Consider the following 23,921-nt stretch of genomic DNA (forward strand, 5'->3'; position numbering starts at 1 on the left):
AGAAGGATTTGGTTACCATTTTGTTAGAAATCACTACTTTTTTCAAATAGTCTAAAGATTTGGAATTTTTTTTTTTAAAGTTTTTAACTTTAGAGGATCAAAATCCCAAAAGATGATACATCAACAAAAGTATATAAATATGAAAATAAATAGAGTATAACCAAAATAATTTAATATATAAAAAAATCAAGTGAAAATCATAAGTAGATGGTAGATGAATTGAAATCAACAAAACAATTGTAAATTGTTAAATTGTAGAAAAAAATTACTTTCAAATTAAATTATTTTGCCACCATGCCATATCTATAATACTATTCACTATCATTCAAAAAATTTATAGGGTTGACAATTTAAGCACAAAATTTAAAGCATTACAACTTTTTTTTATAAAAATTGAAGGACAAAATAATTTTGCAATGACCGTTTCTAAAATCAACCAATAAGAAATATACAACAAAGTTAAGCTATGACATATACAAAAGTGATATGTCATTCAAGCCATTAATACAATTGACATTTGATTGAATGAATTAAATACTTTAAGACATATCATTTTTTTAAAATAGAATTTTTTTTTTTTTGTTGTGATTGTTTTTAATATAAAGCAATAGAAAGACAAATAATTGATATTTTTACAATCATTTAAAATAAAGAATTAAATATAATTATAGAATTTTGTTCAAATTTTTTAATTCTATATGATGATTGGTTAAATTGTAGAAATAAATTAAATGCAATGAACATATAAATATTTATTGTTGTTGTGTATAATTTTTTGCATCAATATTTTAGATTACACATTAAGATAATAGAAAGCTCAAAAAATAGAAAGAAACCAATAGACCAAAAAAATTATACACAATCAAAATTAAAAATAACAAAAGTACTATAATGAATTGTGGAAAATAAGTATTAATAATTTTATATTAAAAAAAATTCAAAAAACTAAAACTACACAATAATAAAAGTGCAAAACGGCCCTAAACCGTCACATTAACTGGTAACAGATACAGTGTCGGCGAAGAACTGCGCAAGGTTTATAAGCATACCTGGCGGCGAAATTCCTTTAAAAAACTTCTCGAACCTTTCTAACGTCTTTCCAATCGCACTCGATTCAATTGATTTCCCCAACAATACGAAGAACAAGAGCAGGGAAAACAAAGGGGTTTTGAGTGTCCATTAAGATTTAAAGATGTATGGCGTGGAGGACGAGGAGGAGTATGGGAACAACAGTGTGAGTGTAAACGAGGAGGAGGATGGAGATGGAGAGGAGGAGGTTGAACAGATGGAGGTGGACGATGGGAGGGAGGAGATAACACAGGAAGATGCGTGGGTGGTTATCAGTGCCTACTTCGATGAGAAGGGCCTGGTGCGCCAGCAGCTCGACTCCTTCGACGAATTCATTCAAAATACAATGCAGGAAATCGTGGACGAGTCAGCGGATATCGAGATTAAACCCGAATCGCAACATAACCCTGGCAGACAAGCCGACTTCACTGAGGTGATGTGCACCATTTACTTTTACCCTTTTTGTCAATGGAGTTCAATATCCCAATATTATAAGCACTCTGTAATGGTATTGGGTGCACAAACTATTGACTTATTTTAATTTAGAGTCGAAGACTGAGGGACATCCTTTCCAAGTTCGGCCAGGACATTTTCCCTTTTTGTCTTCGAACACCTTTCTTTTTTCACTCTACTTCCAGTCACTCCAAATCTAAACGGACCTGTGTAGAGTGGTTGGGAAACCATTTTACCTCTCTCTGAGGCAGGAACATAGTATTTATCATTTTTCTATGCATTTTTTGGTCAGTGGGTGATTTAAAAAAAGTTAAATTCTGTAATTTTTGAATCAAAAAAGGTTTCTATTGGGGGCCTCGCCCAGGAAATAACAATATACATCCTATGAACAAGTAAAATGACGGTCAAACTGCCGAGATGATCCCAGACAAACAAAAGTATATACATAAGCCAAGATAAAGGAGCAAAAACGGAACAAAACACACATACCCCAAGCTAAAAAAAGACAGACGATTACCACAACTCAGGGCTAAGCTATCCCCAAATCACAAACATCAGTGGTGGACCCAAAACCCCACCCAGGCCATGCTTGCTGATCACCACAGCCACGGCCTCTTTCTTGGAGTGAGCTGCAGAAGAGCCTAGGAAATTGTTGAGGTGCTTGAATTTCATCCCATGGATGATTTCCTTCCTCTTGGCTGATCAATGGTGCACCCCATCTTTGAGAGAAGGCATGGGATGGAATGGTATAATTTGTCTTGAGCATTTTGTTCATTCAAGATGATAAACAACAACTCAGCTGATACCTTAAATAAATAATAACTGGCGGTGTTTGTAATCAAGATCCATACTTACCTCACAGCTACGCTTGGTTTAGAAATCAAACAAGCATGGCTGCATGGTTACTGCCTTTGTCTTTAACAGACATATTGTAGTTGCAGTCCAAAAAATATTATAGAGGGTATCTTTAATCCACACTGAAGAGCAAGTACAAAGCCTACATAGGGATAATAATAACCTCCTCTGGATTATCAAACAATAGACACCAGACTTAAAAACAATTATATCAATTCCATTCCATGGCTCATAAAATAACTAACATCTGTTATAAAACAGTTATAATAATTCCATCCACTGGCTTATCCAATAACAGGCAAATGTTCTTGACACCCTCTGGCTATCAAACAATAGATGCCAGACTTGAACAATTATAACAATTCCATTCCATGGCTTATCAAATAACTAACATCTGATCCAAAACAATTATAATAATTCCATCGGCTGGCTTATCCACTAACGGGCAAATGTTCTTGACACCAGTAGATAGCAAGCTGCCAATCGGTTTCTCCCCTCAAACAATAGCGAATTTCTCTCTTTATCCTCCCTGCTATGTGTCAGTTACTCAGTATATCATTGGTCTCACACACACAGCCTTCAACTGCTCTTTCAAAACATTTTTACTTGCTTATACACAAGCCCAAGGGATTAATAGTTATAACTTATCCCGACAAATACATTCTGATTTGAAGGAGTAAAGATACATCCAAATAATGGTTTGAATAGCTTACAAAGATTATTAAGTCTGTCGTTAAACAAGTGGATGCCCCTGAAGATCAAATTATCAGCATTGATAACATTTTTACAAAAGTATGACAGCACGAAAGCAAATGGCAGTTAAGCTGCAAAGCAATTGGTATTAATTTTTTTTACACGTCCCATAGACCATACTGGGTCTCCCGCAAACATTAATAAAATGTTCCATTTCACAAATTGGTAGAGTCAGAAAGCATGAGATCCAATGCACACATATGGGCAAAACTCTTCATGCCAAAACTTCCAAGAACAGGTCTTGAGTCAAATTAGACAAACTGGGATTCCCCTCAAATGTAATGCCAAAGTCCCATCAAATAGTCTCTTAAGTCAACTTCAGAGCATAAGCCCTATTGCCATTTTGTAAATAGACCCATAGGGTTTCGGTATGAATGGTGAGGGTCTTTGCCATCTAGCTTAAGGCATTTTCCATGTACAATACATCAAACAAAGAAAATGGCTGGATCGTTCAGACATAAGAAAGTAAATTGTTTTTCAGCTAATTAGTGTAGTTAGCTTTGGCTTTCAATAGAGGCATCAAGCTCTCAAAATAGGTTGGAATAATAAACTGACAACTTGCAATAAACAAAGAGCGCATCCCTACCATTGAATGCCTGGAGATTTTAATGAATTGAAATACATGGGTTGGCATATTGGAAGAGAATGTTGCATAAACAGGTGGGTTGGCTGGTTGAATAGCCCAAAATTACTTTGGGCTTTTTTCTATGGCTGTCTGAATGGTTTGTTTTGGAGGGCCTTCTTACAACAACAGTGCAAAATGAGATTAAGAAATATTTTTCCCTCTTTTAAAGTCTAGGGTTAGGGTTGGAGGCCTGACCTATTATAGCTTTGATTGAAGTAGCCAAATCCATTTTTGTTTAAGCTAAGTCAAGAACACATGCGTATGGGGTTTATGTTAAGGTTTATAACTTAGATGATATTTTAAAATTCAATACCATATTAACCTTTATAGGCCTAATGTAAAAAGGCATTAATAACCTTCCACATGATGAGGGTTTATTTTGATTAAAAACACAATGGTACACCAGTCAATTTGTCATCATAAAAAACGAGGTTATGACTTTCAGGTGTTCAAATGGATGGAAAGGGATTGAATACTTCGATTTTGCCTTTGAAAGTAGATTGTTCTTTTCACAGATTAGTATTGACCTACAATATGTTGGTTGATCTTCCGGAATCAATCAAACGTTTAGTACATTTAAAATTTTATTCTAATCATTGATGCTTGCTGTAAGATAGAAACATGGTGGTAACAAGTGGGTATGGAATTGATGCTGACGTATGACAGACACTGATTGCTAGTACACAGTTAATTAGCCATGCAGCATAACTAAAGCTGCATTGTACTTACCATAAAAGTTTAAAACAGAAACAAGGTGTATGAAAATGTTGTTACACATGATCAGAAACAAATTTGAAATATCGAAAAAATATTTTCTAGTTTTTTCTAGTTTTTTCTATATGTTAGTAATTGGGCATTTTGAAGGCCTTTAGGGTATTTTCAACCCTTGACACTTTGGCCCGTCCTTTAGAACGTTGCCGTAGGCACGTTCTTTTAGGACTTCGCCTTCAACTCTTGGAGACCTTTCCAACGAGTTAAATGGCTCGCAATTTCAAGTCTTGAGTAGAAAGTTATGTCTTGTCAAAGTTAGGACAAAATTTGATATAGTTTTTTTGAAAATTTTGTAGTTTTGGATTTTATTATGTAATAAGCAAATATGGCTGTTCAGTTTCGATTCTCAAGGGGTTGTGGTGACCCTTGGAATCTCATGAACTGTTATATGTTGGATTTTCGAATTGAATGGATTACTTTTTGGCTTGCTTCAATTCTGTGTTTATCTTGTTTGTGTAAACAAATCCACAATACCGTAGGTTCTCACTCAGGTGTTGTCATTCGAATCCATAATTCGGATTAGTGGTATCAGAGCAAGTTCGCTCCTGTATGTCATATCACATGCGATCAACATATCAAAGATTGGGGTTGGAAACAAGAAATCCTTCAGACTACCTTCCTTTGAGACGCACACGATTGTAGATGGCTAAGTTGCAGAGACTACCTTCCTTTGAGACGCACACGATTGTAGATGGCTAAGTTGCAGACCGACGATGACATTATAGTGTTGGTTGCAGATGCATTAACAAAACAATGTGAATAAATGATGGAGTAGTTCAAGCAAATGCTGGAAAGTCGTGGGTCACAAGCAAACCCACCATTCACAGGGTATACACCATTCAAGGTGTAAGTGAATTTCGATATACCCACGTTTCAAGGAAAGATTGATGCGGATGCTGTTGATGATTGGGTTTCAAAACTGGAAAGGTATTTCTTTGTCAACCAGTTCTCAGATGAAGAGAAAATAACTTTCGCTCATCTCAAAGCTGAAAATCATGTCAAAGATTCGCGGGAAGCAAAGTTAGCATCCAAGGTAGAAGAAACTGGCAGTACTCTTATTTTTGATCAAAAACCCACATGGGGAGAATTCATGGAGCACGTAAAGGAAGAATATTTTCCTGTAGATACATATGAACATAAATATATGTAGTGGCAATTGCTTCAATAGAAAAAGGACCAAACTGTTCAGGAACATACTAATATGTTTCATGCTTTAGCAGCAAAGCTTGGCATCAAAGATTGTGAGAAGTACCGAGTTCTGAAATATCAGAGTGGGCTCCACCAACTCGGTTCGGAGGTTGGAAAGGAAAGTCATCCAGGGTACCTTCCTAATATACAACCTTCGGTAAGCATCCGAGTCGGTTTACCTTTTTCAAGCAGCACCCCATAGGTATATCCAAACCGAAATGAAATTCCTGAACATAGAGACTTTACCTAGTGCATACAAATTTGCTACAAAAATTGAGGAGAAATTCAAATAGAATGGAAGGAGGGATAACTTCGCAAACAACAAATGGAAGGGTGGAGGTGGCAAAACTGCATGGAAACAAACCTCCAAAGAATCTTTTCCCAATTCACCACCGAAAAAGGCATGGGGTAGGAAGAAGGCACAAGAGAACGATATGTGGTGTGAATTTCATAAAAGTCCCTCTCATAACACAAAAGATTGTAGAACCATAAAAAGTTTAATGATGGAGATGCATGAGGACAAGGCAAAACCTAAGGTGGCAGAATCTTGATAGAAGAAAGTCATGAACAGGTAATTGAGGCTGATCCATATGCAACAGTAGCTACTACAAAGATATTGCCTCGAGAGGATGAGGAAAGATTGTTCCACTCACAGATGTGGGTTGGAGGAAAAGCCCTACACTTTATTGTTGATAGTGGAAGTCAAAAGAACCTAATATCAGTGGAGACTGTGAAGAGATTGAATCTGAAAACAACAACACACCCGCAACCCTATTCAATGGGATGGCTAAGTCAAGGGAGAGATATTCAAGTGCACCAGCAGTGTTGCTTTTCATACTCTATAAAGCCTTTCAAAGATGAGGTAATCTGTGATGTAGCTCCTCTAGATGTTTGTGATGTTCTGTCAGGACAACCATATATGTACCAGCGCCATGGTGTTTATGAGTCCAAACCTCGCAGCGTGACAATCAGACTGGGTGAGCAGAAATACCGAATACTAGAGGTAAGCCCTGCATACTCTACATCTTTGATTAGTACTAAGCAATGTAGGAGGTTGGTTGCCAAAACAGGAACATTCATATTATTGATGATTCATTTTTAAGAAGAAAGGAAATCAGTTTTTAATTCCCATGCCATCACAAACACCACAACATTGTAGAAAAGATCAATGGATCAAATTTTGATAAAATATGAGAATCTGTTTAAGTTACCAACTGGGATACCTTCACACCGCCAAGTGAGACACTATTGATTTGATACCGGGAACTCCATTGCCTAATGAACTAGTCTACCGTAGATCAGTATTAGAAAATAATGAAATTAAGAGGCAAATACAAGAATTGATTGAGAAGGGACATATTCGTCCAAGTGCTTCACCCTGTGGCAAGCCCATTGTACTAGCAAAGAAAAAGGATGGAACTTGGAGACTTTGTATTGACTATAGGGCCTTGAACAAAATTTCATTCAAAAATATGTATCCACTTCCCCGGATAGATGATCTTTTGGACCAGCTTAGAGGGACCGGATTCTTCACAAAAATTGATTTGAAATCGGGATACCATCAAGTACCAATTGACTCAGCTGATGTATGGAAGACAACTTTCAAATCTAAAGAGGGATTGTTTGAATGGCTAGTGATGCCTTTCGGTCTAACAAATGCCCCAACGACATTCATGAGAATGATGAATGATGTACTCAGACCGTTTGCTGATTCCTTTGTGGTGGTATATCTGGATGACACACTCATCTTTAGCAAAACTTGGAAGGAACATTTGCAACATGTGGAAAAAATTCTCTCAACTTTACAAGATCATGGGCTTTATGCAAACAAAGAAAAGTGCTCCTTTGGTATGCAGAGTATTAGATACTTAGGGTATGTTATTGACAATGAGGGTGTCCATGTTGATCCTGAGAAGATACAAGTGATTAAGGATTGGTCATCTCCTAGAAATCTCACAGAGTTACGAAGTTTCCTCGGGTTGGCAAACTTTTATCGCAGATTTGTGTTGGGGTTTTCCCATTTGTCTTGGCCTTTAAATCAATCATTGTGGGTGGAACACAAGCAAAGTTCAAATGGATAGGTGCTCAACAAGAAGCATTTGAGGAGTTAAAATGAAGGTTATGTTCTGCACCAGTTTTATCTCTTCCTGACTTGCAACAGCCATTTGAAATACAAATTGATGCATCAGAATATGCCCTAGGAGTAGTCCTCATGCAGCATGGTCACCTAGTTGCAAATTATAGTGAGACTTTTTCTGATACAGTGCGTCACTTACGACAAGGAATTGTATGCTATCGTTCAAGCTTGTAAGCAGTGGAAACATTATATTTTGGGTAAGGAGACTGTCATCCACACAGACCACAAACCTCTTCAATTTTCGCAAACACAAGGGAAGTTGCAGAATGATCGACATCAACGATGGTCAACCTATCTTCAACAATTTCATCTCAATATTCGCCACAAGAAAGGAAGCATTAACAAAGTAGCATACTGTTTGAGCAGGCCTCCGATTGCAGCTATAAGTATGGTATTGGATTCATGTGGTCATCAAACTGAAGCCTGGGCTCGCTTGTATGAGAATGATATTGAGTTTGCAGATGTTTATAATCAATTGGTGAAGGGAAATCAAGTGAATGACTTCTATTTGCAGGATGGAATGCTTTGTCACCTTGGCCAAATCCGTGTGCCCAATGCAGAACGCAAAAAGCTGATATGGGAAGCTCACTATAGTAAGGTTGTTGGTTGTTTGGCATAGGTAAGACTGCTGCTATACTTCAGAGGTATTTTTATTGGTCAAAGTTGAGAAATGATGTCATTTCATATATTCAAGCTTGTACAGCATGTGCTATTGCTAAACCTGCCAATCGTAAACTTGGGCTATATTCGCCACTTCCTGTTCTTGAAAAACCTTGGCATTCAGTTTCAATGGACTTTATGTCCGGTCTTCTTGCCACCAAAAGATGCCACGATTGTGTGTATGTTGTGGTAGATAGGTTCTCAAAAATGGCAGTAATAGTAGCTTGTAAAAAGACAATTTTTGCAGAGGACACTGCAAAGCTTTTCTTTGAACACATTTGGGTTCATATTGGTCTGCCAAATACCATTATTTCAGATAGGGACAACAGATTTCGTAGTAAGTTTTGGTCTACATAATGGGAGAAGATGGACACAAAATTAACAAAGTCTACCGCTTTCCATCCTCAAACAGATGGCCAAACAGAGGTAGTGAATCATATGATCATTCACATCCTACACATGTATCACTCAAAACATCCCCGCACATGGGATGAAAGTCTTCTATATGTTCAACATAGCTACAACAGGGCAATTCATAGTTCGGCTGGTCACAACCCATTTGAGGTTTGTCTTGGTTATCAACCACTTGCACCCATGGATGTTGCCATACCACTTATTCAACCTGATCTGGTCCCACGTGTTGGTAAGGAGGAAGATAAGGCAGCACAGTTCATTGATAGAATTCATCATTTGCAACAACAAGTTCATGAAATCTTGGAGCATACCAATAAGAAATATAAGGAGAGACATGATGAGCATCGTACTCCTCATAATTTTCAAGTCGGGGACGAGGTGTCATTGCATATCCAGAAGGAACGATTGCAGGGTGCCAACAAGAAGCTTCGTCCTCTGCGTTATGGGCCATACACAATCATCAAGCAAGTTGGTGATAATGCTTTTGAGCTCAATTTACCCCCATTTCTGGGTCTTAATCCAGTCTTCAATGTGGAACTCTTGAAGCCGTATTTTCCCCCACTATTAGATGTTGCAGATGTGGTAGAAACAATTTCCACTACAGAATTGAATCCAGATTCAGCTTCTCCATTCCAATGTGATCAGATTGTGGACACCATGCTGAAAACACTCAAACAACAACAGATCTATCTGTACAAAGTAGTTCGAGCAGGGCAGATTGCTCAACAAGGAAAGTGGTTTACTCGGGAGTAGCTTCAGCTCCGTTTTCCTCATCTCATTCAGAGTGTTGATGCAATGGGGCCCATTGCTTTTCAAGGGGGAAGTAATGATCATAAACAAATTTGAAATATCGAAAAAATATTTTCTAGTTTTTTCTACATGTTAGTAATTGGGCATTTTGAAGGCCTTTGGGGCATTTTCAGCCCTTGAAACTTTGGCCCGTCCTTTAGAACGTTGCTGTAGGCACGTTCTTTCAGGACTTCGCCTTCAACTCTTGGAGACCTTTCCAACGAGTTAAACGGCTCGCAATTTCGAGTCTTGAGTAGAAAGTTATGTCTAGTCAAAGTTAGGACAAAATTTGATATAGTTTTTTGAAAATTTCGTAGTTTTGGATTTTATTATGTAATAAACAAATATGACTGTTGAGTTTCGATTCTCAAGGGGTTTTGGTGACCCTTGGAATCTCATGAACTGTTATATGTTGGATTTTCGAATTGAATGGATTACTTTTTGGCTTGCTTCAATTCTGTGTTTATCTTGTTTGTGTAAACAAATCCACAATACTGCAGGTTCTCACTCAGGTGTTGTCATCCGAATCCATAATTCGGATCAACATAGCTACCAAGAAACTGGGACTAGGTCTTGGACGCATATGCCAATTTTAAAAAATGGGATACGGGGATTCTTGGAAACACCAAAATACATGATATTTGTGCATATATCAGGAAAATAAAATTGTGGAATAGAACTAAAGCTGCATTCTAATTACTATAAACAGAAATAAGATGCATGAAAATGGTATTACACATGGTCATGGACACCAAAAATCTGGGATGGGGACAGGGAAGAGCAAGCAACTGAAAAAATATAGGATATGGGGACTAGGTCTTGGACGCATATGCCAATTTAAAAAAAAGGGGATATGGGGGTTCTTGGAAACACCAATATACATGACATTTGTGCATATATCAGGAAAATAAAATAGTTGGAATAGAACTAAAATTGCATCCTAATTACTATAAAACCGAAATAATATGCATGAAAACGATATTACACATGGTCATGGACACCAAAAATCTGGGATGGGGACTGGGAATTGCAAGCAACTTAAAAATAATAGGATATGAGGGTTGTTGGAAATGCTAAAATACATGACATACATACTTAAATCAGGGAAACAAAATATGTTGTATGTTTATGGTCAGGGTTGCAGGCCTGACCTATTATAAATTTTGATAAAACTAGCTAAATCCCTTTTTGCTTAAACTAAAATACAAGAACAATTGGGTAATTGGATTTAGGTTAGGGTCTAGGACTAAGATAATATTTCAAAATAAAACACCATTTTAGCCTTTGTAGGCTTAAGGCACAATGGTATCATCTACTCTCAATCTGGGGCTTATCATACCAAAGTAAACAAATTGGTAAACCAGTCACCATTGGATTCAAGTTTATGAGTTTTAGGTGTTTAATTGGATAAGGAAGGGGAATTGAATACTATGATTGGTGTTGACCTTTGACACATTGGTTACTATTCCACAGTCAATCAACCTTGCCATATAACTAGAACTGCATTTTAAATATTATGAAAGAAGAAAAAGGTGCACACAAGTGGTATTATACATAGTTGTTATAACTCAGATGAGTATGGGATGAAAAAAAATAGAAAATGGGGATTCTCATACATATATCAAAAATTAAACATTCAATATAACTTAAAACTGCACTCTAATAACTATAAACAGGAATAACAAGCACGAAAGTGGTAAACCTGGCTACCCAGAAACTGGAATGGGGACTGGGAAGAATGTGGCAACTTTTAAATAGGATACAAGGGCTCTTCAAAATGACAGAATACATGATATATGTATGTATATCAAGAAAAAAAATCTTTTTAAAATTTTCATTTTTTGAATAAAAATTCTAAAAAACTTATGTTAATCTAGAAACATTGAACACTTATGCGTAATATATACACATACAGTATTGAAGGGTGAAGAGATGCCTTGAAAAAAGCTTACCAAAGAGCCCTCGAACAATATCAAGTCGGTAAAACTTGCATCCATAATATTCCTGGTGAAACAGCTCTATTCCAAGGTGTTCAAGAATATATACTTGGAAATGTCCAAAATAATTATTGCTCTTACACATCATTGTATATTATGTTCCTACTTTGTATGTATTGTTGGCAACAGTTAAATAACCTTTGTATATATTATATGACTAGAGAATTTCTTCATGTAGTTTCGATCTTTACTAGAAATTAGCAAATGCAAATCAGGCAATTTCACAGTTTTCTAATACAAGCTATTAACATGTAATACTTCTCTTTTCCTTTTTAATGAATTCCCCTGGATTAATTCTTTCTCATTTTAAACAATTTGTCACTTCCATTTCATCTATTCAATAAAGCTTTTGTATGCATAACCATATTAAGACTTGTGGTTGCTTCTGTTCTTATTCTATAAGTGGTCTGGCCTTTGCTAGGAAAAATCTCTGCTATAAAACATGCTGTGAATTTATTTCATATTAAAAATACATCTATTACTAGTTTTTGTTGGTCTTTGAACTCTCTTTAAACAGTTAGTAGCACAGGAACAAAAAGTGAATTTACAAAAACTAAATAGGAAATCTCCTTATTTTTTAAGCAATGACTTAGGGAGACATAAGGAGATGTCCCCATATGTGCCTCCGAGACAAGTACATATTTTTTAGGTGGGAGATGATAGTGGTGGGTTAGGGTGCGAGTTTCAGCTGATCATGGCAATATATCCATTAGGCCTTCCCGCTCAGGAAAATGCGGACTCAATGTTTAAGTAAGGACATAAGGGCACCTCCCTTTTGGTCTATGAACAGTTTTTCTTTGGCGTGTATAAGGGTAGTTTTGCTTTTGAATAATCTTGTATATCATCAAGTAATACTCATCTTAACTAGTATGTTTTAGGATGCAGGAGTACATCTGCAATATTAGACCAAATTACAATGCTAATTGAACTATATTTTCATAGTATAAAACTTGTTATATTAGTCTCCCATACATCATTGATTTTGACCAAATAGTGCAAATCTTATTTATGTGTTACATGGGGGTGCGTCTGCACCCCCATCCCTGTCCCCTGACGGGGATATTTGGGGATGTTCCCTAGCCGTCTCGTCCCACCCCCCCCAATATAAGAAAATCCGGAAACGCCCCAGAACACACCCCCAAAATCGGGGATGGCAGGAAACTGTAGGGAATGCCTAGCTGTCCCCAAGGTACCTAGGTGACTTCTACAGAAAAGCAATTTTTTATAATGTTTAAAATACATTGTTCATAACAATTTAAAAAAGACTATTAAATACATCATGACAGCATTTTAACAGCAATATAACATGACAACATTTATAACAGCAGCAATAAAGATATCATGACAGCATTACAACAGCAGTGACATTAACAAAAGTAGTATAACAGTAATATTATATCATGATTCAAATTGATAGTTGATGATATAAGTTATATAACGGTTAACACTAACAGCAATAATTTGGATTTTTCATTTCATTGTTCAAAAAAGTTGCAAACTTCAAGATTCTTGATATGGTTTTAAACTTTATCTTCATATAAAACTTTAAAACTTTTTTTTTTTCAATTTGCAGAAACCTTTGAGAAGTCATTTCTCCTTGTTTTGCAAGGAATGCCAACATATTGTCCAATGAATAGGCAGTTTTTGTAATGTCTATCTGTAAGCTATCAATATAAGATTTGCCAATTTATGTGTTTTCCAATGAATGGACATTTTCTGATGTCATTTACAAGCTGTTAATACAAGGGTAACTGATTTTTAGAAAAAAATGATTGACGAAGTAATGTATGCCAATCAGAAAGCTACTGCTGTATAAGTCACAGTTATGATTTAAAACCAAGTTAAACATTATGATGAACCGTGACGACATCCTATAATTTCCTTTGCAATATCCTCATTTCCTACCGTATTTTATAGATGTACAGCAAAGTTATTGAGTGAAATGGAAACCTAGCTCTCCCTTTTTACAGTAGTCAGTTTTCTGCTAATTTTGAAACTAATGTTACTTGTACATGGTCTAACGTAGATTTTCTCTTCTTTTTGCTTTTGTTTTTACCTTGCCTTTTGGGGGCAAGCAGGGATTTGACCTTAATTTTCATGTGCCCCTTTGCAGACTGTTTTCAAGATAAGCTTTGGTCAAATATATCTGAGCAAACCTATGATGACAGAATCTGATGGGGAAACAGCTACTTTATTTCCCAAAGCAGCTCGGTTAAGGAATTTGACCTACTCAGCCCCACTATATGTTGATGTCACTAAACGTGTTTTCAGAAAAGGATTCGACTGTGAAGAGCTAGCAGAAAAACAAGATCTTACAAAAGTGTTTATTGGAAAGGTATAATTTTCTGACCTATATTTTTGTCTTATTTTAAGACAATGGAGAATCTCCTTTTGAACTTTTGCCTTTGTTGTATGGTAATGCTTAGCTGTTCATGTCTGATTTCAGGTACCAATAATGCTGCGCTCTGCATATTGCACGTTATCTCCAACAAATGAGAAGGATCTCCATGAGCTTGGGGAGTGTCCATATGACCAGGGTGGATACTTCATAATAAATGGCAGTGAAAAGGTTCTAATTGCTCAAGAAAAAATGAGCACAAATCATGTCTATGTTTTTAAGAAACGTCAACCGAATAAATTTTCTTATGTTGCTGAGGTCAGGTCTATGGCTGAAGCACAAAACAGGCCACCTAGTAGCATGTTTGTGCGCATGCTTTCAAGAGCAAGTGCCAAAGGGGTGAGTTTTGGTTAGCTTTCAACTATGCATACAGGTCATTGCCTCTCTTTCAAATTCATGATTTGGTTGTTATTGTGAATATGGTTTATGAGTTGTTGGATAGATAACAGGAATTTGAATATGTTTTAGCATTTCTTTGAACTTGTATGACTGTCTTGGAGAGGGATGTTATAGTTGATTGTGTTTCAGAAAAGAGTGCATTGAATATTTATGCTAAACATCAAAACTTAAAAATAGTTTCCAAGTAAGATGTATACACTAGTGGGTAGCTACAAAAACTTGTGTAGGAATATATAATTCTATTAGGCAATTTCTTGATAAATTACTTCGAGGGATTCTCATGACAATTTGGAATTTTATAACATTTTCTCAACAGTCTTACAATGTTTTTTATTGTATATTTTTTATCCTTATTTTATTTAATATTTCTTATGTGCTTTTCCTATCAATTTTTATGTCAACCAGGGTTCATCTGGGCAGTTTGTTCGAGCAACATTGCCTTATATTCGTTCAGATATTGCAATTATTATTGTTTTTAGAGCCCTTGGGTTTGTTGCTGATAAAGATATTCTAGAGCATATATGCTACGACTTTAGTGATGCTGCGATGATGGAGTTGTTGAGACCATCATTGGAGGAGGCATTTGTAATTCAGAACCAGCAGGTCGTTTTTTCATTATTTCTGAATGCTTCTTTACTTGTCTATGTCAATATTGTCAATTGTATTCATGCATTCCAGCTTTGCAAAAGAAGGTAGTTGAAGTTAGTTTGAATCTTTATCTATAATCATGTGCTCTAATGTTATTGGAATGTAAGATTCTATTGCAACCAAGCAAAAAGGGGGAGATTCTTGTAAATGGGAAAGCTAATAAGATTTTAGGTGCATACAGAGGAAATTGCTAGGTACAAACTTTATATATATTAAAATTTGACAGGTGATATGTTAAGCCCTTAGACTATATTATGGCAGGGGATACTTTTACTGATGAATGGTTTGGTATTAAAGATGTAACCTGTATTTACTCAACTACTTATGTTTTTAATAGGTTGCCTTGGATTACATTGGGAAGCGAGGGTCAACTGTTGGTGTTACTAGAGAAAAGCGTATAAAGTGAGCCTTTTTGTGAATAATATTTGCAACTAGATGATTGTTTGTCTTCTAGAGAACATATAAATTAAGATGTTTTTTTTTTATATTTATTGTTTCAATAAATTATTTCTGTGGTTTCATGGTCCGTTTGTAATATTATGCCTTTTTGATAAAAAAATTCCAACTTACAAATGTTTACTATGGAATCTACTTCCAACATGACCATGCTCCTATACAGCTGACTAACAATTAGATTTTACAGGTATGCCAAAGACATTCTTCAGAAGGAAATGCTGCCTCATGTTGGTGTAGGAGAGCATAGTGAAACTAAGAAAGCTTATTTTTTTGGGTGGGTAATGACTATTTGCTTGATGTTCGTTACTCTATAATAAACAATCCTATTTAATCATGAGGCATCAGAGAGAACTGACAGTTCATATATGTTCTTAGGTACATCATCCATCGACTTTTATTATGTGCTCTTGGTCGTCGACCAGAGGATGACAGAGATCATTATGGAAACAAAAGATTGGACCTAGCTGGCCCTCTACTTGGAGGACTGTTTAGAATGGTTTGCTGCATTTACCATTTAAAAAATAGACTCTTGATGAGCACCCATATGATATACAAACTATTAAGATCTGCTTTATTGTTTGATCCTTAGGGAAGTCTTATTAATTTTTTTTTTTTGGTTTGTTAAGCTTTTCCGAAAGCTGACCAGGGATGTGAGGTCCTATTTGCAAAAGGTTTGTTGTACTTTACAGTATCGTTTCACTCTGCTTCTAAATTGTTTAAAGATATTTAATCATTTTATAGAAGCCTTCTGATTTATGCCAATTTGAGCAGTGTGTTGATTCTGGGAAAGATGTGAATCTACAATTTGCAATTAAAGCAAAAACAATTTCTAGTGGCCTAAAATACTCCTTAGCTACTGGAAACTGGGGTCAAGCAAATGCAGCCGGTACAAGGGCTGGAGTGTCACAGGTACCATTGCCGTTGTAACACATTTCTATATTAATTTCTTGCACAATGTAATATTAATCAGTTACCCTTCTTGACCATTGATACAGGTTTTGAATCGTCTGACATTTGCATCAACCCTATCACATTTACGTAGGTTGAACTCTCCAATTGGACGTGAAGGTAGAATTATTTACATTAATTTTAACATGTACATTTTCTACTGTAAATATACATTGTCTAAACTCATCATATCATCTTGATAGTTTGGTTGGTAAACCATGTACGGCATAATGTTTTTATGAATTTCAATTTGACATCAATGTACTTTGTTTGTATAGGTAAGCTGGCAAAACCCAGACAGTTACATAATTCACACTGGGGCATGATGTGTCCTGCAGAAACTCCTGAAGGACAGGTGAAAACAATTTCCAAGTTTTCATGTGAAAATAATTGTGGTTTGGAGATTATGCAGCAAGGATTTCTTTTTAAGATGGTGGTGATGAGTTTTCTCATTCTTATCTGTAGGCTTGTGGGCTAGTGAAAAATTTGGCCTTAATGGTTTACATCACCGTTGGTTCATCTGCTAATCCAATTCTGGAGTTTCTAGAAGAATGGAGCACAGAGAATTTTGAGGTGGATTATTTTTCTTGTAAACTGCTTATTGAATTCTTCTTGAGTTCTGGGACTCTCAATTTTATCTAATGACACTTACAATTTTTTCGTCTAAGAAAATGCTCTGTAATTTTAGGAAATATCTCCAGCAGCCATTCCAACATCAACAAAAATATTTGTAAATGGTTGTTGGGTTGGAATTCACCGTGATCCTGAGCTTTTAGTGAGGACTCTGAGACAGCTGAGAAGACAGGTCTGTGGTTATTTTATATGTATGTGAAATGTAAACCTGGTTTTGTAATAGCTTTTTTTGAGCTTCTTATTATTTTATTTATATGAAAGTCGATCCAGACTTTTCTCGGCTTTGGCATTTTGGACTCAACAGGATAGTTGTGAAATTGAAGAGTTACAAACATACTGAAATTTATTATTTAAGAGGATTGTTTTATTTTTTGATAGCATGAAAAACAAAAATCAAAGACATAAATAAAACAAATCTCTGACAATATTTCCGAGTTTTATAAAGTGTGAGAATAATCTTTAGAATTGAATAAATGCTCAAGGTATAGTTTTCTGAGAGTTATTCCTTGATCATTAAGGATTCCTAAATTAACTTTTTCCTAAAAAATGCCCTTAAGGAAGTCCTTTCCATTTATCTGTATTTTCAATTTTGATCTAAATCATGCAACATTTACGTTTGTTGTACTTGTTGAGAATTTCTGACTTTGCCTATGCTCTTTGTTATTCAATATTCATACTTGAGAGATCTTTCCAGATCTAATCATCAATGCATTTTAAGTCAACTTTGCTATTTATGGTTTGTACTAAATGCTATTGTAAGTTTTCCAGGTTGATGTCAACCCAGAAGTAGGAGTTGTTAGAGACATTCGCCTAAGGGAATTAAGGCTATATACTGATTATGGCCGCTGCAGTCGACCACTATTTGTTGTGGAGAATCAACGTTTGAAGATAAGGAAAATAGACATCAATAATTTACAGGCTGTGAGTAAAGAGATGTCTATCCTTTTGCCTGATATAAAACAATACGTGGTAAATAATTACGAGACACTAACATCTGTATTATCAATTATTATTGGACAGAGTCGGGAAGAGGGATGGCATGAACTTATCACACAGGGTTGTATTGAGTATGTGGATACAGAAGAAGAGGAGACGACAATGATTTCCATGACAATCAATGTCTGTCCTTTTTAAAGTTTTCCTTACTTTTTTGCTTGGATATTTTTAAATCTTTGGGTTTACTCAGTTTCAGGACATAATTTATGATTCTGCTGCAGGACCTTGTGAATGCAAGAACTAACCCAGAAGATGCTTATTCTCATACGTACACCCACTGTGAAATTCATCCGTCGTTGATTTTGGGTGTTTGTGCATCAATCATTCCATTCCCTGATCATAATCAGGTTTTGTTCTTTAGTAGTTTGTGTTCAATACCATCTTCCAGCATGTACTTGTTATGGCGTAGTGATTTTTGGTTGAGTTTTTTTTTGGTTTTATTCTGAGCTGCATTTGATCCTTTATTGTGTATTGCAGTCTCCTCGTAATACATACCAGTCTGCCATGGGTAAACAAGCAATGGGAATTTATGTTACTAATTACCAGCTACGAATGGTATGCACATGTTTTTCTAGATTAAGGAAAGCATATTTGAACAATGCTTTCAACTCTTGTAGTATCTATCTTGTATTCTGTTAATGTTATCATTCAACGTTTGCTTTTTTCTTTGCAGGATACTTTAGCATATGTACTCTATTATCCACAGAAGCCCCTGGTTACTACTAGGGCCATGGAGCATCTACACTTCAGGCAGCTACCAGCTGGAATTGTAAGCCTTCTTAATATGATTGTATTAACAGGTTTTGTTTGTTACTGAAATATTTGGCGATGATCAATTCATTTCCAATATGATGCTAAAAAAACTTTTATAATCTTTATCTAGTAGTTATTTTCTGAACTCTTTTCAAGCATTTAATCTGTAATGATTTTTTTAATGTTATGTGATTTTTTCCAGAATGCAATTGTCGCTATTTCCTGCTATTCTGGGTATAATCAGGAAGATTCTGTTATCATGAATCAGTCTTCGATAGATCGTGGATTCTTTCGTTCACTGTTTTTTCGGTCCTACAGGTTGACTTATATAACTAAGTCTTCCTAAATCAAAGTTCTTTTATAGTCCTATCTGCAGAAGGGAATCGGAAAACTCTTCTCATTCTCTCCATGTTCCATTATTCTGTTTGTAGAGATGAAGAAAAAAGGGCAGGGACACTAGTGAAGGAGGAATTTGGTCGTCCAAACAGGGAGAATACAATGGTGAGTGACATTTTTATGCTCTTCTGTTACATGCTTAGTTTGAGTTCAAACCTTCTTTTTTGTTGGTGTGATCATTTCTTTACTTAATTTGGTAATCACAGGGTATGCGGCATGGTTCGTACGATAAATTGGATGATGATGGGCTTGCTCCTCCTGTAAGTTTGTCTATTTTCTTAAGATATTGTACACTTAAATATTGAATTGCTGAATCTATCTTTAAGAAAGACTAGTGGGATATGCAATATGCTCAGAATTTTTTGGCTAACTTCAACGGTTGCTATGTCATCAGGGAACCAGGGTTTCAGGAGAGGATGTGATTATTGGTAAAACAACTCCCATAGCACAAGATGATTCAGCAGGTCAGGTATCAAGATACACAAAGAGGGATCAGAGCACAAGTTTGCGTCATAGTGAAAGTGGGATGGTTGATCAGGTAGGTTACAGGTGTAACTTTCGTTTTCTCCAATTTGATAAAATTATGGTAACATTTTTTATATTAAATATAGTGTACCAAAACATATTACATTATGAGCAGCTTCTGCTCCAGATTGTTTTAGCTAAAATCACTAACACAGTATAACAAAAGTAGCGTTATTGTCTATACAACTGATAACAGAATGTCATAATATATCAAAATAGCATGCTGATCAACTAGTCCCAAGCACCAATGATTTTGTTACTGCATTCGGCTTGGCCAGTCATAAGTGCTGAGGGGTAAAATCATCGTAACATTACGAAAAGCACTTGGGAATAATTGCAACCTGCATTATACCTTTTCCTTGGTGTTTTGAAAAGTAGTTAATTTTTAATGTCTTTTTTGGCCCATTTTTACACTTGCAAGTGGAGAAATATAGAGTTCAGGCAGAAATAAAGTTCACTTTAGGTTTAGGGCATTTCACCTTTTAAGAAGCTATAACATGAATAGATTTATAGATTTCATTTAGAAATTAACTTTTAACCTATGCCAGAAGGTTCATGTTTGTGTTCAAGTTTGGTGAAGAAAAAAGTTGGAACAAGTTCTTCAACCAATAAATTTCTTAAAAAATTGCGATTAAATTTGAATAGTATAAATCTGCAATTTAATTTTTTTTTTAAATATTATATTAAGTTAAAAATTAATAATAAATTTTAAATAAATTTAATTTTTTAATTTTAACTAAATATATTAAATAGTTTATAAAATGTCAAAGGGGTTGTGCTCAAATGGCAAGGCCATAGGATTCTCAAGATGGAGATCAAGTTCGAATCCACAGACATTGTCAAGGTGAAATGCCAAGTGTTGATTCTTGGACTTCATTGTGGCTTCTAATTTGATTAAATTTGTAAATTTATAATCTATAATAAATAAATAATTGAAATATATTAAATTTTAATAATAGTTTATGAAATGTCAAAGGGGTTGTGCTCAAATGGCAAGGTCTTAAAGTTCTCAAGATGGAGATCCAAGTTCAAATCATAATGACATATAAAGGCGAAATTCCAAGTGTTAATTCTTGGACTTCCATTGTGCCATCAAGTTGATTAAAGTGGAATATATGGCTACCAAGTTGATTAAAGTGGATGTTGTGTCAAGGAGGTCCCTCTTGTGGCCTCTAGGTGGTATGGGCTGCATTAAAAATCTCATTTGACGTATAGAAATATATAATAATATATTTAATAAATATTTTAATTTAAAAATTAAAACCTAAAAAATAAACCTAGAACTAATATATAAATTTTTATATTTCACCTAAATTTTGAAGTTATGTTTTCTTAGCAGAAGCACTTATCGTCCTTCTTAAGAACTGTAATAAGTGTTTTTCTATTTAATACCCTATTGAGAGTTAAGGCAGGAAATCAACAAAATCAGTTTGTTTTCTCTATTATTATGAAAAACTACATTGTTTTTAAGATTACCGTGTTTTTACTGACCTTGCCTGTTTTAAAACTATCTAATTGAATTCTATCTGCATTTTTTGCTACACTGGGTCAATGATTGGCAACAGAAGTATGACTTTTATGAAGTTCCTTTAATATGTTTCAATCTTTGATGGCTGTGGCCTGTGGGCACAATTGGTGAATAACTTTTACTCTGGCCTTCAGGTTCTGTTGACAACCAATCAGGATGGCTTGCGGTTCGTTAAAGTTAGAATGAGATCTGTCCGTATACCACAAATTGGGGATAAGTTCAGCAGCAGACATGGTCAGAAGGGAACTGTAGGCATGACATATACTCAGGAGGATATGCCCTGGACAGTTGAGGGCATTACACCTGATATTATAGTCAATCCACATGCTATTCCTTCTCGTATGACTATTGGCCAACTCATTGAGTGTATCATGGGAAAGGTTGCTGCTCACATGGGAAAAGAGGGAGATGCAACACCTTTCACTGATGTCACTGTAAGTCTATTCCTATGTTCCAGTTAATTGAATCTGCAAATTGTCATTTCTGTCTGTTGTGATTGATTAACAAAAATTATCGAAAATTTAGGTTGACAGTATCAGCAAGGCACTTCATAAATGTGGATACCAGATGAGAGGTTTTGAGACAATGTATAATGGACACACTGGCAGAAAGTTGAGTGCGATGATTTTTCTAGGTCCTACATATTACCAACGTTTAAAGCATATGGTGGATGACAAGATCCATTCTCGTGGCCGTGGACCTGTTCAAATTCTTACTCGACAGCCAGCAGAAGGACGCTCCCGTGATGGAGGTTTACGTTTTGGAGAGATGGAGCGTGATTGTATGATAGCACATGGAGCTGCTCATTTTCTCAAAGAAAGGCTTTTTGACCAAAGTGATGCATATAGGATCCATGTTTGTGAGCACTGTGGCTTAATTGCTATTGCAAACTTGAAGAAAAACTCTTTCGATTGTAGAGGCTGCAAGAACAAAACAGACATTGTTCAGGTTAGTCTTAAAATTTCTATTAGTTGAATATTTATGTTTTTGGCAATGACACCTTCTGACAAGTTTCTTTCTTTTAATATTCTTAGGTGCACATTCCATATGCTTGTAAGCTACTTTTTCAAGAACTTATGTCTATGGCCATTGCCCCAAGAATGTTCACAAAAGAAGTGAAACAACTGAAAGATCAAAAGAAAAAGGCAGGAGCTTGAATGAAATGGAGCGCATGTTATCTTTTTCCTTTGTAGTTCCCCCAAGGCTTGTGATTTCTTTGATGCATGGTGGGCACTGGCAATGCTGCCAAGTTGAATCACGAGTTGTAGCAAAATAGAATCGAAGGTGGTGTTTTACCGTTTACAGAAAATAATTTATTGGTCAAAGAAATTTGAAAAAAATTGTAGATGAGATTTTATTATCTCAAATTTTGTAAAGTTTGGAGACCATTTCGAGAATCGAATCAAGCAAGAAAGGAATTTGAACCTAACGTTCTTCCATTTCTGCTTCTTGTCAACATAAATTCCTCTAACCAGGACAAATACTGTCCTTTCAGTGGCCTTTCTTGTACTGTATTACTTATATATAATGTTTGGTGAGCATAGGGTTTCAAACTTTCAAGTCTTCAAGACGTGGTAAGGAATTGTGCATCATCTGGGCTATGTAATGTCTTGGTAAAAGCATTATGTGATTTCGCATTTTTGCTTTACAATACTCGCTGTGCAAAGAATCGAGTAAATTGCTCATGAATTCCAGCTTTCTGCCTCTTTAGGTCAATGGGGCAGTGAATCAGATTTGTCCTTTCAAAATCTCCTTGGGGAGATATTATCATTTAATTGTGTTTAAGGACCTTGTGGTAGAGGATAGACATGTTTGCTCACACTTCTGCATGGCAGCCAAACATTTTGAGCGCAAGAAAGGCACCAAATATTTATGATCTCTTATTCTTTGTGGATAGATGAATATTTTTCATTCGATGTTTCTCATTGCTAACGAGACCTGAATTTGGAATGCCCAGTGTGTTTTCGGACTTTTGAATACTTGTGGCTTCTGCTACATGTCATGTAACTTTTGCTGGTACAGGTCCTGTTGTGTTGGTATCGCTTTACTGACGAGAATTTTCAACCACCATGCATCTGCTTTTGGAGCAGTCTCTTAACTAATTGTTTTTAGCTCACCTGAACAATATATAATATTCTTCTGCTACTCTTGTATGACACTTCACTTTGTAGATGACAGTTTATTTCCTCGCTTGCCAGATCTAGGATAGTTTATCGAAGATTAGGCTAGAGCATTTTAATTTTTTTTTTCAGTATTGGTGTTTCATCTGCTTTGGCTGTCTGACCCTTCTGCTGCTACCAATATGCTTGCTATGGATAATGGACAGCCTTCCATTGTTTCACAGCTAATCTGAGATGTTAAAATATAATTTGATATTCAACTATTTCTTTACATTAATGGCACAAGATTTGAAGATATGTAACTAGATACCGCTTAGCTTCCAACATTTTTGTCTCTTCTTGAAGATCATTTTAACCCTTGCACAAGAGTTTACGCCTTGGGTAAAGGCTTTATCTATTGGTTATCCACTA

General features: G+C 35.7%; 1 protein-coding gene across 1 annotated transcript; it reads left to right on the forward strand.

Moving 5' to 3' along the window:
* The first annotated feature begins 1,014 nt into the window (after positions 1-1,014).
* LOC131071186 (DNA-directed RNA polymerase II subunit RPB2) lies at positions 1,015-23,531 on the forward strand. The gene is made up of 25 exons (XM_058006905.2): positions 1,015-1,501; positions 13,824-14,045; positions 14,157-14,447; positions 14,913-15,110; positions 15,493-15,557; positions 15,799-15,885; positions 15,987-16,107; positions 16,238-16,282; positions 16,383-16,520; positions 16,607-16,679; positions 16,838-16,914; positions 17,025-17,132; positions 17,248-17,364; positions 17,961-18,113; positions 18,213-18,311; positions 18,410-18,535; positions 18,666-18,743; positions 18,862-18,957; positions 19,144-19,259; positions 19,373-19,442; positions 19,544-19,597; positions 19,732-19,875; positions 21,525-21,824; positions 21,916-22,338; positions 22,425-23,531. The coding sequence occupies exons 1-25, from the start codon at positions 1,193-1,195 to the stop codon at positions 22,545-22,547; spliced, it is 3,633 nt and encodes a 1,210-aa protein (XP_057862888.2). The 5' UTR covers positions 1,015-1,192; the 3' UTR covers positions 22,548-23,531.
* The last annotated feature ends 390 nt before the right edge of the window (positions 23,532-23,921 follow it).

Source organism: Cryptomeria japonica, chromosome 7, assembly GCF_030272615.1.
Source record: "Cryptomeria japonica chromosome 7, Sugi_1.0, whole genome shotgun sequence".
Lineage (NCBI taxonomy): Eukaryota > Viridiplantae > Streptophyta > Pinopsida > Cupressales > Cupressaceae > Cryptomeria > Cryptomeria japonica.

Coding starts and splice junctions, on each gene's coding strand:
- LOC131071186 (XM_058006905.2), top strand. CDS start 1,193: ATGTATGGCGTGGAGGACGAGGAGGAGTATGGGAACAACAGTGTGAGT. Junction 15,111..15,492: donor TTGTAATTCAGAACCAGCAG/GTCGTTTTTTCA, acceptor TGTTTTTAATAG/GTTGCCTTGGATTACATTGG. Junction 17,365..17,960: donor TGAGACAGCTGAGAAGACAG/GTCTGTGGTTAT, acceptor TAAGTTTTCCAG/GTTGATGTCAACCCAGAAGT.